This window comes from Lethenteron reissneri, chromosome 2 (assembly GCF_015708825.2).
Source record: "Lethenteron reissneri isolate LAM-NWPU_2019-01 chromosome 2, ASM1570882v1, whole genome shotgun sequence".
NCBI classification, from domain to species: Eukaryota; Metazoa; Chordata; class Hyperoartia; order Petromyzontiformes; family Petromyzontidae; genus Lethenteron; species Lethenteron reissneri.
The window spans coordinates 9,735,811-9,749,338 of record NC_083780.1 but is presented as its reverse complement, the minus strand read 5'-3'; the positions used below and the strand labels follow the sequence as shown (position 1 = coordinate 9,749,338).

The following is a 13,528-nucleotide window of genomic DNA, read 5'->3' as shown; positions in this document are numbered from 1 at the left end:
CATACGTACTAAATGAAGGAAGATCCCCATATAACCTGTAACAGACTGTAGGAGCAAGTGCTGTTAGCGAGCACCTATGAAGGCCGGAACGGTACACGAAGTGGTGGGTGGCCAGCACCACGCCCGACTGCCTTTGTCTCCCCAGTCTCGATATTTACACACTGCATCAGGTACTCATTTGAGGCTGAGTCGACCTAGGAGAGGCCTAGGACCGATTCAAATATTCGTCACCGGTGTTGGCCGTGAGCGGGAATTGAACCCGGGCCGCTACACTGCAGCTGCCCACACACACACTCTCCACACACACTCTCCACACACACTCTCCACACACACTCTCCACACACACACTCACACACACACACTCTCCACACACACACACTCTCGACACACACACGAACACGCGTGCGTGTGCTCGTGCGCTTGACTCCTGCAGACCAAGACGGTGTTCGAGATCGGGTTTCTGACCAACAAATTCTTCCTGGTGTCGGTGCTGGGCTCGCTGCTGGGACAGCTGGCTGTCATCTACCTCCTGCCCTTGCAGAAAATCTTCCAGACCACGTACCTGTCACCCCTCGGTGAGTCCCACGCCCATCCACTTCCTGTGCATCTTCTTATCTTATCATCTTAAAGGAATTGAATAGATCGCCGACTTCTCCACGGCGCTTTGCAAGGAATTGACAGTGTCTTCTTGGTTCTTTCGGTAAAGTCACGTAGAAGGGAAGTAATAAAACAATAAAAATAAATCATAATAAAATAATTCTCACGACGTTTCGGCTACAACGCAAGCAGTAGACGGCTGCTTGCGTTGTGGCCGAAACGTCGTGAGAATTATTCTATTATGATTTTTTAAATTATTTTATTACTTCCCTTCTACGTGACTTTACCGAAAGAACCAAGAAGATGAATCCCTGCCGTCACGAAAGCTTTAAATCGAGAATTGACAGTGGTGCACGTGAATGAGTAGTGGTGGAGATGAGGCGAATGAAATAGATGAGAGGAAGGAATGGGGGGCAAATCTGTGATGCGTGAATTTGGTGGAAGCGAAATTGACGTCGGTAAATGGTGATGAATGGATTCAATGAATGGGGAATGAGTGATAGCCTTATAATTAGATGATGAAGAGGGAAAAGTAGCGGTGGCAGGTTATGAGGGAGAGATTAAGGGATCGTCAGGTGAGCTTGGGAAAATAAGTGAGTTTTGAGTACAGAGCGGAAACTAGTGAGCGAAGGTGACCCCAAATCCCTTCTCCCCAATTCTAGATTTGAAGTGAATCTCTCACTTGATACAGCTATCGTGCTGTGACGGTCCCACCTGAAGACGGAGGCTTGTGTTGCCTCCGAAACGTCGTGATTTTTACTTTATTTTTTATTTAACTTTTATTCATTTAATTTTTTACCTACGTGACTTTACCGAAAAAAACCTAAGAATATGAATCCCTTCTCCCCGCAAACAAAAAATAAATCCGCAGACCTCCTGTTCCTCGTGGGAATCTGCTCGTCGGTGTGGATCGCCAACGAGCTGGAGAAGAAGATGGAGTGCTTCGTCAGGGATCGCTGGTGCTGCAAGCGAAAGGGGGCGGCCAGCGGTGTCAAGGACGACGACGATGACTCTGCTGCTGCTGCTGCCGCTGCGGCCGCTGCTGCTGCTGATGCCAGAGGGAGCTCGAACGGCTCTCCTGCTTCAAACGCAGCGGGGAGCAAAGTGCACATCGCCGTTCCGATACTGTCAGCTTGAGCCGGGGCTCACTCAGCGTGCGGTTCTCAGGAATTTGCGTGCGACGTGAAGGCCGTGCCGCCGTGACCACTCGCACGTGCCCGTTTCTCTTCCTTCTTTTTGCCGCATCCTGCAAGATGCTGCGTAGGTGACGTCAGACCTTCAAGGACCTTACGGTCTTATCGCTGCCATTTGTGTCGGTTTTTTTCAACGGTTTTACCCTATCTTGACTCCTATGTTTGTCGTGGTCAAATCTTGTCATCGAAATTTAGTCGCCTTCCTGTTGTCCAATCAATTCCAAATTTTGCACACGTACTCAGATCAGGGTGACGATGCATGCCCGCATCAATGAATTCGCTACTTTAAAGCAATTGACATTTTGTATGGAGGCCTTATTATTTATATAGATATTTATGTAGGTGAAAAACGCTGCGGTCCCTAAACGCTGGAATCGCCTCGCCCAAGATGCAGGCGCCACGTGTCTCAGGCGCGCCTGCTCCGCGTGAACGAGTTACAGAAGTAATTGATTCAAGTAAAAGCGTTGATGTGGGAGCAGGCGCCGTATCATTGACGTACTTCTCGACCGTGAGTTAAACGAAGTTGTTCATGAAACCGTTGTTTAAAAAAAAAAAAACTTTTTTTAAAGGAGTTTATTAATTGTTCAAAAGTCATGGTCCTCCGAGGATTGCACTTAAAGACTCATGATCATATCTTCACCACCGCCACCACAATCTGGCTTGAGGTCTTCCCATTGTTACACGGTCGACATGTCCTTGAGGGACCTCTAAGCCTTCCCCTTGATCGCCAGCCACTGAGCGCCGCCCCACTGCCGATCTTGTTCACCTGCCCCTCTCATCCCTCCCCCTCCACCCCTCCCTCTCCTCCACACCCCGAAAACACGGGCCGACGTTGGCGTGTGCCATGGACGCGTCGCCAGGACCCGTCATGTTTCCGTGCCGAGCAAAGCGGAGATTTCGGAAGCTGTGATGGCGCCGTGCTCCATCGAGCCATTCGGATTCCATCGTGGGAGCTGAACTGGCAACACCTCGCCACAGCACCTCCGTTGCTTTTCCCCCTCCGCTTTTCCCGACCATCGACGCTCTCTCCAGGCGTGTTCCCGTCACACCCCGAGCTACTTGTCCAAACTACCGTTGTTTCTGTCCATCTCTTGCGCTGAGCCGTCGGTCGATCTTGCTCTACAGGTGATATCCAAGAGTCGTATTCGAGGTAGCAGCACCCTCCTGAAAAGGAGAGTTCATGAGAATCGGTGAGGAATTTCCTGGGTAAACAAAGGAGACATCGATCGGTTGGATGGCATACGGACTTCAGACATTTTTTTGGCCCATGGGAGACCTGGACGAATAGAAGAAGCCTACAGGTGCATTGTCACGATCATCATCGGCCACGGTCCGTCCACTGCTGTGGGTTGGAGGATTCCCCAAGCCGTCGCCATTTCTCACAGCGGTCTCATGAATCAGCAATCCACATCGTTCCCTACTTTGGCTGCCACTCCATCCTTGGTCTTGACCACTGGCCTGCCCCGCCGTACCTTCAGGCGTCGGGTCCTGCCCAAGTCCACTCACTCGCTCGCTCTCTCCGTGTTTGTTTACAGTTGATGTGGTGTCTCCCGACTTGTGCGTTCTTCAAGACACGTGTTGCTCTTACCGTCTCTCGCTGTAATTCCCAGCATGCACTTCTCAACGCATCTCTGTGCACTTTTCAGATTTGGTTCCGGTTAATTTTTTGTCGGGGATGCAAATGTGCAAAGGGGGAAAAAAAGAACATTAATGTGGGAGGAAAAAAATATTAAAATGATAAAATCTACAAATATATAATATATTCACTTGATTACAAAAAAAGGTGTATTATTTAAGAGCAGTGGCTCAGGAGTGTGATCCAGTACTTGATAGGCAAGAGCTGGTGGATCATCTAGGGCTTTGTGAAGCTACCGATCCCACTGGGGCTGGGATTTGGCCAGGAGGTGGCTGTACGGTCAGTGGGTTTGTGAACCTCATTCGTTCGTATCTCGGCATGTTATTCCCTCATAAGGTTGGTGGGTATCCTCCGGGATCTTCTCTTTTTTCCTCCCACTCGATGCTAAGCACTCCTTAAAGCGGAATTGGCCAAACATCCAAATGTAGCAGGACCCTGCTGAAAAAGAGTCTTGCGATTCAGTGAGGCTTTTCTATGGTAAGTAAATGGCCTGTATTATTTAATGAGCACAAAAGTGTATTTTATGAAAGTAAAGATGAAAAAAATTGAATAGTTCTTCTTCATACAAAGGAGGTTGATTAAAATGTTTTTTTTATTATAGTCCATTGGTCAACTACTGCTGGATTAAAGCCTCCCCATCCCGTTGGTCATGGCGGTTGTTTGACCATACTTCACCACGCTGGTCAGTGTGGGATGGCGAAGGTGGTAGTGGCACTGGATCCGTTCTGATTTGACGTGGTACTGAAATTAGCCCTGGCCAGGAATCGAACTCAGGTGACCGGGTTCTTAGCACAGTGCACTAACTACTGCACTACCACCAGTCAAAGTGGCAAAAATGGTCAAATGTTTACATTTGTACAGCTTAAGTTAAGCAACGAAAACATTTTTGGACCAACATTTGCCGTGGCTTTTTGGAAGACTTTTTTAAAATCGCTGTTCAATGAATGGAATGTGTGACTTGAAATAGAAATTCTGGGAATGAAGGGACAGATATTTTGCTATGTTAAACCGTGCCAATGTTTACACGCTCGCATAAAAAAATAAAGGTGTCAAAGTCTTAACCCATTCACCGTCTCGGCAGTGTACTTATACTTAATTGTTGACACTTATTTAACTTGCTCTATTGTCTGTTGATATTCTTTCAAATATTTGACGCTTAATATATTCTGATCTACGAAGCATAACGAGCTTAAATGTTGTACACAGAAATCGCCTCGAGTGACAATTCGAGATTTCATTTAAAGAACCGGTCCATGTCCCGCCGATCCTGGGCCTCTGCGTGTTCTATACTTACATTTTAATTGCACAATTTCCAATATGTTAGAATTACCTTGACAATAATTAACTATTGTTATTGTCTGGATTGAGATGTTAGAATGAATACGTACATTCGTAAATTATTTTTACCTGACTAAAATGAAATTATACTCTCTGGTTCATTCGGTAAATTCGCGTCGGTATAAAATAAAAATAAATCACGACGTTTCGGGCGCAACACAAGCGTCGTGATTTCCCACCTGATGACGGACGCTTGTGTTGCGCCCGAAGCGTCGTGATTTATTTTATTTTCTACCCACATGACTTTACCGAAAGAACCAAAGAGTATGGATTCCTGCAGTCACGAAAGCTTCAAATCAAGATTAAAATGAAATTGTGTAAGAATTTGGTACAAAACTAGTTTTACAATCCACACACTTTTATTTGCACTCAAAAGTAGAAAAACCTCATTTTGACCCCTGAATTAATCAAATTTGACGTGCTGAATAAAAGTGGGTGGCTTGAATAAAGAAATTAAACATATCGAAAGGAAAACATCCACTTTAGGAGTGATTACAAACGAGTGTTAAGAATCCCGAAGCCATTCACGAACAGTTGGTAAGATGAACTAGTGACATGATTTCAGGTATGGAAGATTATCGACTGAGGAGATGGAGCGATGAAAACCACTCGCGTTCCGGTGGTTGGGTGGATTAAGTACATCGCAGGATCGTGTGAGGTGGCAGGTGTCGCTTGTTGGGGAGGACTTCATGCAGCTGTGGATTGATGATGGCTTAATGGGGAGGCTTTTCATGTAGCAGTGCATTGACGATGGCTGATGATGATTACTTAATGGGGAGGCACTTCATGCAGCAGTGGGTTGAGCATGGCTGATGATGATGACTTCATGGGAAAGGATTCAGGATCCTGTTGACATTTTTGGTAAATTTCCTAGGGACAAGATTAGGAAGATACATTCCCACTCAGTGGTAATTATTGTATAAATTAGTTTTTATTCTTCTTCTTGGTTCTTTCGGTAAAGAATCAGTCAGACTGTCTTCCCGACAGACCTGTTCTTCACCTGTGGACGGCTGCTTGCGTTGTGGCCGAAACGTCGTGAGAATTATTTGATTGTTTTATTTTTATTATTTTATTACTTCCCTTCTACGTGACTTTACCGAAAGAACCTAGAAGATGAATCCCTGCAGTCACGAAAGCTTTAAATCGAAATTTAGTTTGTATTGTTAAAGCTGAATTGTTTTGAAATTGGGTTCGTTGTTTTGGTTAACATTTTACGTTATGATGATGATGATATTGCTGCTGTTGATTCTGCTGCTGACGATGATAGAAAATTACGTTGCTGCTGATGATTATATTATTGCTGTTGATGATGATTACGAATTTAATTTTTAAGCTAATTGAACCAACGATGCCGCTAAATGAAGGCGACTCTAAAAGCATTTCACGCTCGCCTCAAAGTTCATAATCATCACGAGTGGAAAATAAAATTAAGCCGCTGTGTATTTTAACAAATTCACAGCAAAACACCTCCAGGGTATGAGGTGTGAGTTTAGCACCTGTAATTGGCACGGCCAACAGAGACTTCCAATTCGTTAGCCCCAGGGGCAATATTGGGGATTTGCTTGCGAGTATAAACATCGGTGAGACGAAGCCGTTGCCTCAGAGTAATTTGATGTTCTTCATCAGATGAGATGCACCAAAGTTTCGTTGAACTCTGAAGTTATAAAAAAAAAAAAACTCACGCCAAAATTAGAAGCCGTTGGATAATTTACGGTGAGTGACCAAATATATTTCGTCTTTTTTTTAATTTCATATATAAACATTTAACATATATGAATGGTAGTTTCAGAGGTGTGGACTCGAGTCATGTGACTTGGACTCGAGTCAGACTCGAGTCATGAATTTTATGACTTCAGACTCGACTTGGACTTGCATAACAATGACTTTGTCCCACCTCTGAGGTGTGGACTCGAGTCATGTGACTTGGACTCGAGTCAGACTCGAGTCATGAATTTGATGACTTCAGACTCGACTTGGACTTGCATAACAATGACTTTGTCCCACCTCTGAGGTGTGGACTCGAGTCATGTGACTTGGACTCGAGTCAGACTCGAGTCATGAATTTGATGACTTCAGACTCGACTTGGACTTGCATAACAATGACTTTGTCCCACCTCTGGGTAGTTTTACAGCTCTCTGACGCGTTCACGGATTGTGCCGCGTGATTCGTCGAGGCTGTCTAAAGCGAATGGAGTTCCTGCAGGAGTGGCGCGAAACGTCGGACAACGTGCCGATCAACCTACGCCGTAGAGTTCACGCTACGTCGCTCTCCACTCCACTGCTAGATGAAGTCATCCCGTACGCCGTCGTGAGCGAGATGGGGTTTATTTCACTGTAGCCATACTTCACCGCGCTGGTCAACTCTAATCGCCTCTGAATAATCATCATCATGATCTCTCTCTCTCTCTCTGAGAGAGTATGCAACCTCCTGGTATTACAGTTTAGACATTTGTATGGTTATTATTATTGTAATGACGATATATTTGGTTTCGATTTAAAGCTTTCGTGACTGCAGGGATTCATCTTCTTGGTTTTTTCGGTAAAGTCACGTAGAAGGGAAATAATAAAAGAATACAATTTTTTAACATAATAAAATACAATTCTCACGACGTTTCGGCCACAACACAAGCAGCCGTCCTTGTGTTGTGGCCGAAACGTCGTGAGAATTTTATTTTATTCTGTTTTTATTTTTATTATTTTATTCTGTTTTTATTTGTATTATTTTATTATTTCCCTTATACGTGACTTTACCGAAAGAACCAAGAAGATATATTTGGTTTTCGTTGCACGAGCCACAGGTGAGATATCCAACAGGTTGAGAGAATGGGCTGCTCGCAAACGCATTGTGTAGGTAATGATTCTTGAATAGTTAACCACGCACATGTTAGCTTGAAATAGGGTAAAGATGTACGAGTGGAATATCCATTTAAGAAATTTTGTTTTGTTTGTTTGTTATCACGTTCGCTGAGGACCCTGGCCCAAAGGCCAAGCGGCCAGTAACAGGCAGCACTATGAACGTCCCTGTGAACTGAGCGAGGTTATTGACGATCGGAGCCGAGTGTCAAGGACGCGGCGATTGGGAGGGGATTCCACAGTGGAGGCGAGTGGGTGGGTGAGTGGGTGAGTGAGTGGGTGAGTGAGTGGGTGGGTGGGTGGGTGAGTGGGTGAGTGGGTGGGTGGGTGAGTGGGTGAGTTGGTGAGTGAGTGGGTGAGTGGGTGAGTGAGTGGGTGAGTGGGTGAGTGAGTGAGTGGGTGAGTGGGTGGGTGGGTGGGTGAGTGGGTAGGTGGGTGGGTGAGTGGGTGGGAGAGTGGGTGAGTGAGTGGGTGGGTGAGTGGGTGAGTGTGTGAGTGAGTGGGTGGGTGGGTGAGTGGGTGGGTGGGTGGGTGAGTGGGTGGGTGGGTGGGTGAGTGAGTGGGTGAGTGAGTGAGTGAGTGAGTGGGTGGGTGAGTGAGTGGGTGGGTGAGTGAGTGGGTGAGTGGGTGGGTGAGTGGGTGAGTGGGTGGGTGGGTGGGTGAGTGAGTGGGTGGGTGAGTGAGTGGGTGAGTGAGTGAGTGAGTGGGTGGATGGGTGGGTGGGTGGGTGAGTGGGTGGGTGAGTGGGTGAGTGGGTGAGTGGGTGGGTTGGTGGGTGAGTGGGTGGGTGGGTGAGTGGGTGGGTGGGTGAGTGAGTGGGTAGGTGAGTGGGTGAGTGAGGGGGTGGGTGAGTGGGTGGGTAAGTGAGTGGGTTTAGTGAGTGGGTAGGTGGGTGAGTGGATGGGTGAGTGAGTGAGTGGGTGAGTGAGTGGGTGGGTGAGTGAGTGGGTGAGTGGGTGAGTGGGTGGGTGGGTGGGTGGGTGGGTGGGTGAGTGGGTGGGTGGGTGGGTGGGTGAGTGGGTGAGTGAGTGGGTGAGTGAGTGGGTGAGTGGGTGGGTGAGTGGGTGGGTGGGTGGGTGAGTGAGTGGGTGGGTGGGTGGGTGGGTGAGTGGGTGGGTGGGTGGGTGGGTGAGTGAGTGGGTGGGTGGGTGAGTGAGTGGGTAGGTGGGTGAGTGGATGGGTGAGTGGGTGAGTGAGTGGGTGAGTGGGTGAGTGGGTGGGTGGGTGGGTGAGTGGGTGAGTGAGTGGGTGAGTGAGTGGGTGAGTGGGTGGGTGAGTGGGTGGGTGGGTGGGTGAGTGAGTGGGTGGGTGGGTGGGTGAGTGGGTGGGTGGGTGAGTGGGTGGGTGGGTGAGTGAGTGAGTGGGTGGGTGGGTGAGTGAGTGGGTAGGTGGGTGAGTGGATAGGTGAGCGCCGCAGTAGCGAGACGTTAACTCCCTCGCCTGGTATGGAGGAGGTCGTGGGTTCGATCACGACCGTGATGCCTGCTGTATATTTGGAGTTTGTGTGTGTGTGTCTGTGGTCGCGTGAATTTTTCTCCAGGTTCTCTGGTTTTCCCTCCACATTTAGTATTAACATGCGATTCGAGTATTTCGCTGCTATACATTTCCAGATCATGATAAGCCACTTCATTGAGCAATAATTTGTGGCCAGGTCGCTTCTAAAAAAGAGTTACATAGCTCAGAGGGCCTTACTTGGTAAAATATAAATATTGCATCTTCTTGGTTTTTTCGGTAAAGTCACGTAGAATGGAAATAATAAAATAATAAAAATAAAACAATAAAATAATTCTCACGACGTTTCGGCCACAACGCAAGCAGCCGTCCTCAGGTGAAGAACATGTCTGTCAGAAAGACAGCGTCTGAATGTCTTCCTGACAGACCTGTTCTTCACCTGAGGACGACTGCTTGCGTTGTGGCCGAAACGTCGTGAGAATTATTTTATTATGTTTTATTTTTATTATTTTATTATTTCCCTTCTACGTGACTTTACCGAAAGAACCAAGAAAATGAATGAATCCCTGCAGTCGCGAAAGCTTTAAATCGAAATATAATTAGTTTAGTTTAACGCGGGTTCTTGAGTAATTGTGTGAGTGAGTGGTGGTGGGTACGCTGTCACCTCCAGTGTGGCGAGTGGGTGAGTGAGTGAATAAATGAATGGGAGAGTGTTGACTGTTATGTTATCCGACTCTCTGTTGTATTACAATACATTTCTAAGTATACTAGATTTGTGTTTCTATTTCATTTATACCTGATGATGACTGCTTGTGTTGCAATCGAAACGTCGTATACTAGTAATTAATTAATTTATTATTTTCTCTTTATATGTGACTTTACCGAAAGAACCAAAGAGTAAATTTCGATTTAAAGCTTTCGTGACTGCAGGGATCCATCTTCTTGGTTCTTTCGGTAAAGTCACGTAGAAGGGAAGTAATAAAATAATAAAAATAAAACATAATAAAATAATATAATAATATAATAAAATAATATAAAAAAAATTTATTTTATTTTGTTATGTTTTATTTTTATTATTTTATTACTTCCCTTCTACGTGACTTTACCGAAAGAACCAAGAAAATGGAACCAAAGAGTAATTCCTGCAGTCACGAAAACTCCAAATTAAGTATAATGGGAGAGTGGTTGGTGAGTGTGTGTGGTGGTTGGTGGTGGTGGTTGTGGGGAGCAGTAGCGCGCTGCACTACGAACCCGGCGACCCAAGTTCGATTCCCGCTCATGGCCAACACGAGAGAAACAGTCTGACACAGCGACAGTGAGAAAGACACAGAGATAAAGAGGACGACACAGTGAGACACGCATGAAGGTACACATAGAGACAGACAGATAGATAGACGCACAGTTACAGCAAGAGAGATGGAGAGATACACACACGGCGACGTGGAGAGAGACAGAGAGACACGCACAGAGTCAAGGAGGCTGTCACGGAGACAGAAACACGAGAAAGACTGAAAACAAGAGACGCAAACTCAGAGAGAGAATCAGACGTAAATACAACAACAAAAACAATACTAGGGCAATGGAGAGAATGAAACAGATCCACAGAAAGACGCACAGGGTATTTCTTACTTATTATTGTGGTGAGACTTTTAGATGTTTATTTACGTGAATATTATATTGTGTATGAATCGCACTTAGGATAAGATTCCATCACGTGACGGTATGTGTGAGTCTCGAACTTGGTCGAATGGAAAAACTCGTATCATCACCATCATCGTCGTCATTATAACCAGCCATGGTCTATCTACTGCTGGCTGAAGGCTTCCCCTTCACGATCCCGTGACGCCAACAATCCGTCTTGCTTCCGCGCACCGGGTGATCTCATCGTTCCATCTCCGCGGGGAACGTCCACTCGGACGCGTTTTCACCTTTGGCTGCCACTCCAATATTAGCCTCGACCCGAGCCATCGCCCCCTTCTCGAGCGATGTGGTCTGCACAATCTCGCGGCTTTTAGTTTTAATTACAGGCAATAAGTCTTCAATGTGCGTGTTTACTGCGGTCTGTGGAGTAAACACGCACGTTGTTTAATCGGCTGAATGTCTCTCATCAACACAGCCGCTGCTGCGGGAGCCGTCTCACATTGACGAGCTAATCTCTAATCGCGAGCAATGCAATGGCTTCTTCAGCACCGTAGCCGTGGGGTTACATTAACAGATTGACATGCTAATCTCTAGCAACACAATAGCCGAGGTATTCCCAGCTCTGCGATCTTACATTTACAGTAAAACCTTGGATTGCGAGCATAATTCGTTACGGAAACGTGTTCGTAATCCAATATATCAAAGCGAATTTGGCCATAAGAAATAACGGAAACTCAGATGATTCGTTCCACAACCCAAAAATACTGTATTCATATAAAATGATTAATACAAAATCTATTTTTATATGTTTATTAGTTAAATTAAATATAAAGTGATCAAATGTATTAATTGAATTTGATCGTGGCTGGTGTGAGGGAGACGAGAGAGAGGAGAGGAGGGTTATTGTGAAGGACGACTTCCACTTGCAGTACAGCTACTAAAGAACAGTCACTACACTTGGACACAAAATAAACAAAAAATGCTTTACGCACACACTCGTGGTCACAACACTATACAGTACTTGCTAATTCCATCTCTAGCCCTGCCCACTTACCCTTGGGTTGTACCCATCTCAAACCTATATAAAACCTATATTATAATATTATTTTATTATTTTATTATATAATATTAGGTTATTTTTTTTATTATGTTTTATTTTTATTATTTTATTATTTCCATTCTACGTGACTTTACCGAAAGAACCAAGAAGATATATAAAACCTATATAACCTCTGGCTGCAGTAGCTCTCTCGCTACATTTATTCCTGCTTCAGCAGTCCGCCTGCTGTATTTTTTTCACCTGAAAGACGATTGCTTGTGTTGCGATCGAAACGTCGTGATTTTTTTTATATATATATTTTTATCTACGTGACTTTACCGAAAGACCCACAGAGTACTCTATATCCTATTTACACATTAGCACGACAGCCAACGTATGGCTGTTTCTGGTTCAATGTCTATCTGTAGCCGAGTTTTTGTTATATACAAAATTATAGGCATTACCCTTTACATCAATAACAATAATAAAATCACGACGTTTCGGGCACAACACAAGCGTCCACCATCAGGTGGGAAAACTTTCCCATTGGATTGACAGCTTTGCCACCTGATGATGGACGCTTGTGTTGCGCCCGAAACGTCGTCATTTATTTTATTTTCTACCTACGTGACTTTACCGAAAGAACCAAAGAGTATGGATTCCTGCAGTCACGAAAACTTCAAATCATAATAATCATTATTATTACGTAATATTATTATCACGTAATATTACTAATCATTATCTACATCCAGCCCCTGTACCAATTTACTGCTGGATTAAGGTATCCCAGAATTCTGTCGGTCATGGCTGTTGTTTGACCATACTTCACCACACTGGTCAGTGCAAGCAGGCGAAGGGATGTGGGCTCCGATCAACGGTTTATTAACGTAATACTTATTATTGTCGAGAGCACAATACAATGCAACACAGATTGTCAGAACATGCAAACAGATATCACAGCAGTTGAAGGTATACATGTTTTACAACGTTAGGGGAAATGGACACTCACACCCACAGCCCTTTTGTCAATCCCCTGCTGTATTGATGGGCCTCCCCACACCCCTCTGATCGTGGGGGTTATTTGACCACGGCTAGGAACCTAGGGGTTCATGGCGAAGTTCGCGAAACCACTGCGCCACCACTCCTCCACCACCACTGCCACCACTCCACCACCACCACTATCCCTCTCTCCCTGCGTTAGTTCTGAAATGCACTGAACTGCTGTCACCTGTCCACCCCGTCACCGCCTTTCCAACGAGACGTCATCCCAAGGGTTTCCCCGCCTGCGGGAACACGGTCTATTCGCGTGATGTGTTTTAATATTGCCGAATCCATGGAGAGCTGAGTGTAAATTAACACCTTTAGGGTACCCGTTCCACCGAGGAATGAAATGTAATTGATGCGCCGATTGATAGGGAGTAGTGCCGGATGATCCTAGTGGCAAAAGCTACATGTGTAGTAGGTGCATGTGTAGCAGCTGCACGTGTGGCAGCTACTACACGTGTGGTAGCTACTACACGTGTAGTAGCTACCACACGTGTAGTAGCTACTACACGTGTGGTAGCTACGTGCCCCGCACTTTCAATGGCCCCGCGCTAAATGCTTTCAAGCTATCAATTCCGTTTCAGTGATTCTGCACTTGCTCTATTACTATAGTACTATACGGCCTTCAACTTTTATGAACGACTGGATGTTTGAGGTTAGCGATTTGTCGTATTATCTAGCTGTCTAGCCAATGGAAAAATACAATTACTTTACTATGCCAGTTAAAAATGTGTT

The 13,528-nt window shown here is 45.5% G+C and overlaps 1 protein-coding gene across 1 annotated transcript in view; it reads left to right on the top strand.

Annotated features, from left to right (window-relative positions):
* LOC133343123 (calcium-transporting ATPase type 2C member 1-like) overlaps positions 1 to 4,483 on the top strand; it is a 60,215-nt gene extending 55,732 nt beyond the window's left edge. The window contains 2 exon segments of the mRNA XM_061552628.1: positions 434 to 575; positions 1,469 to 4,483. Of these exon segments, the coding sequence (XP_061408612.1) occupies positions 434 to 575; positions 1,469 to 1,734 (408 nt within the window). The 3' untranslated portion in view covers positions 1,735 to 4,483.
* Positions 4,484 to 13,528: the final 9,045 nt, after the last annotated feature.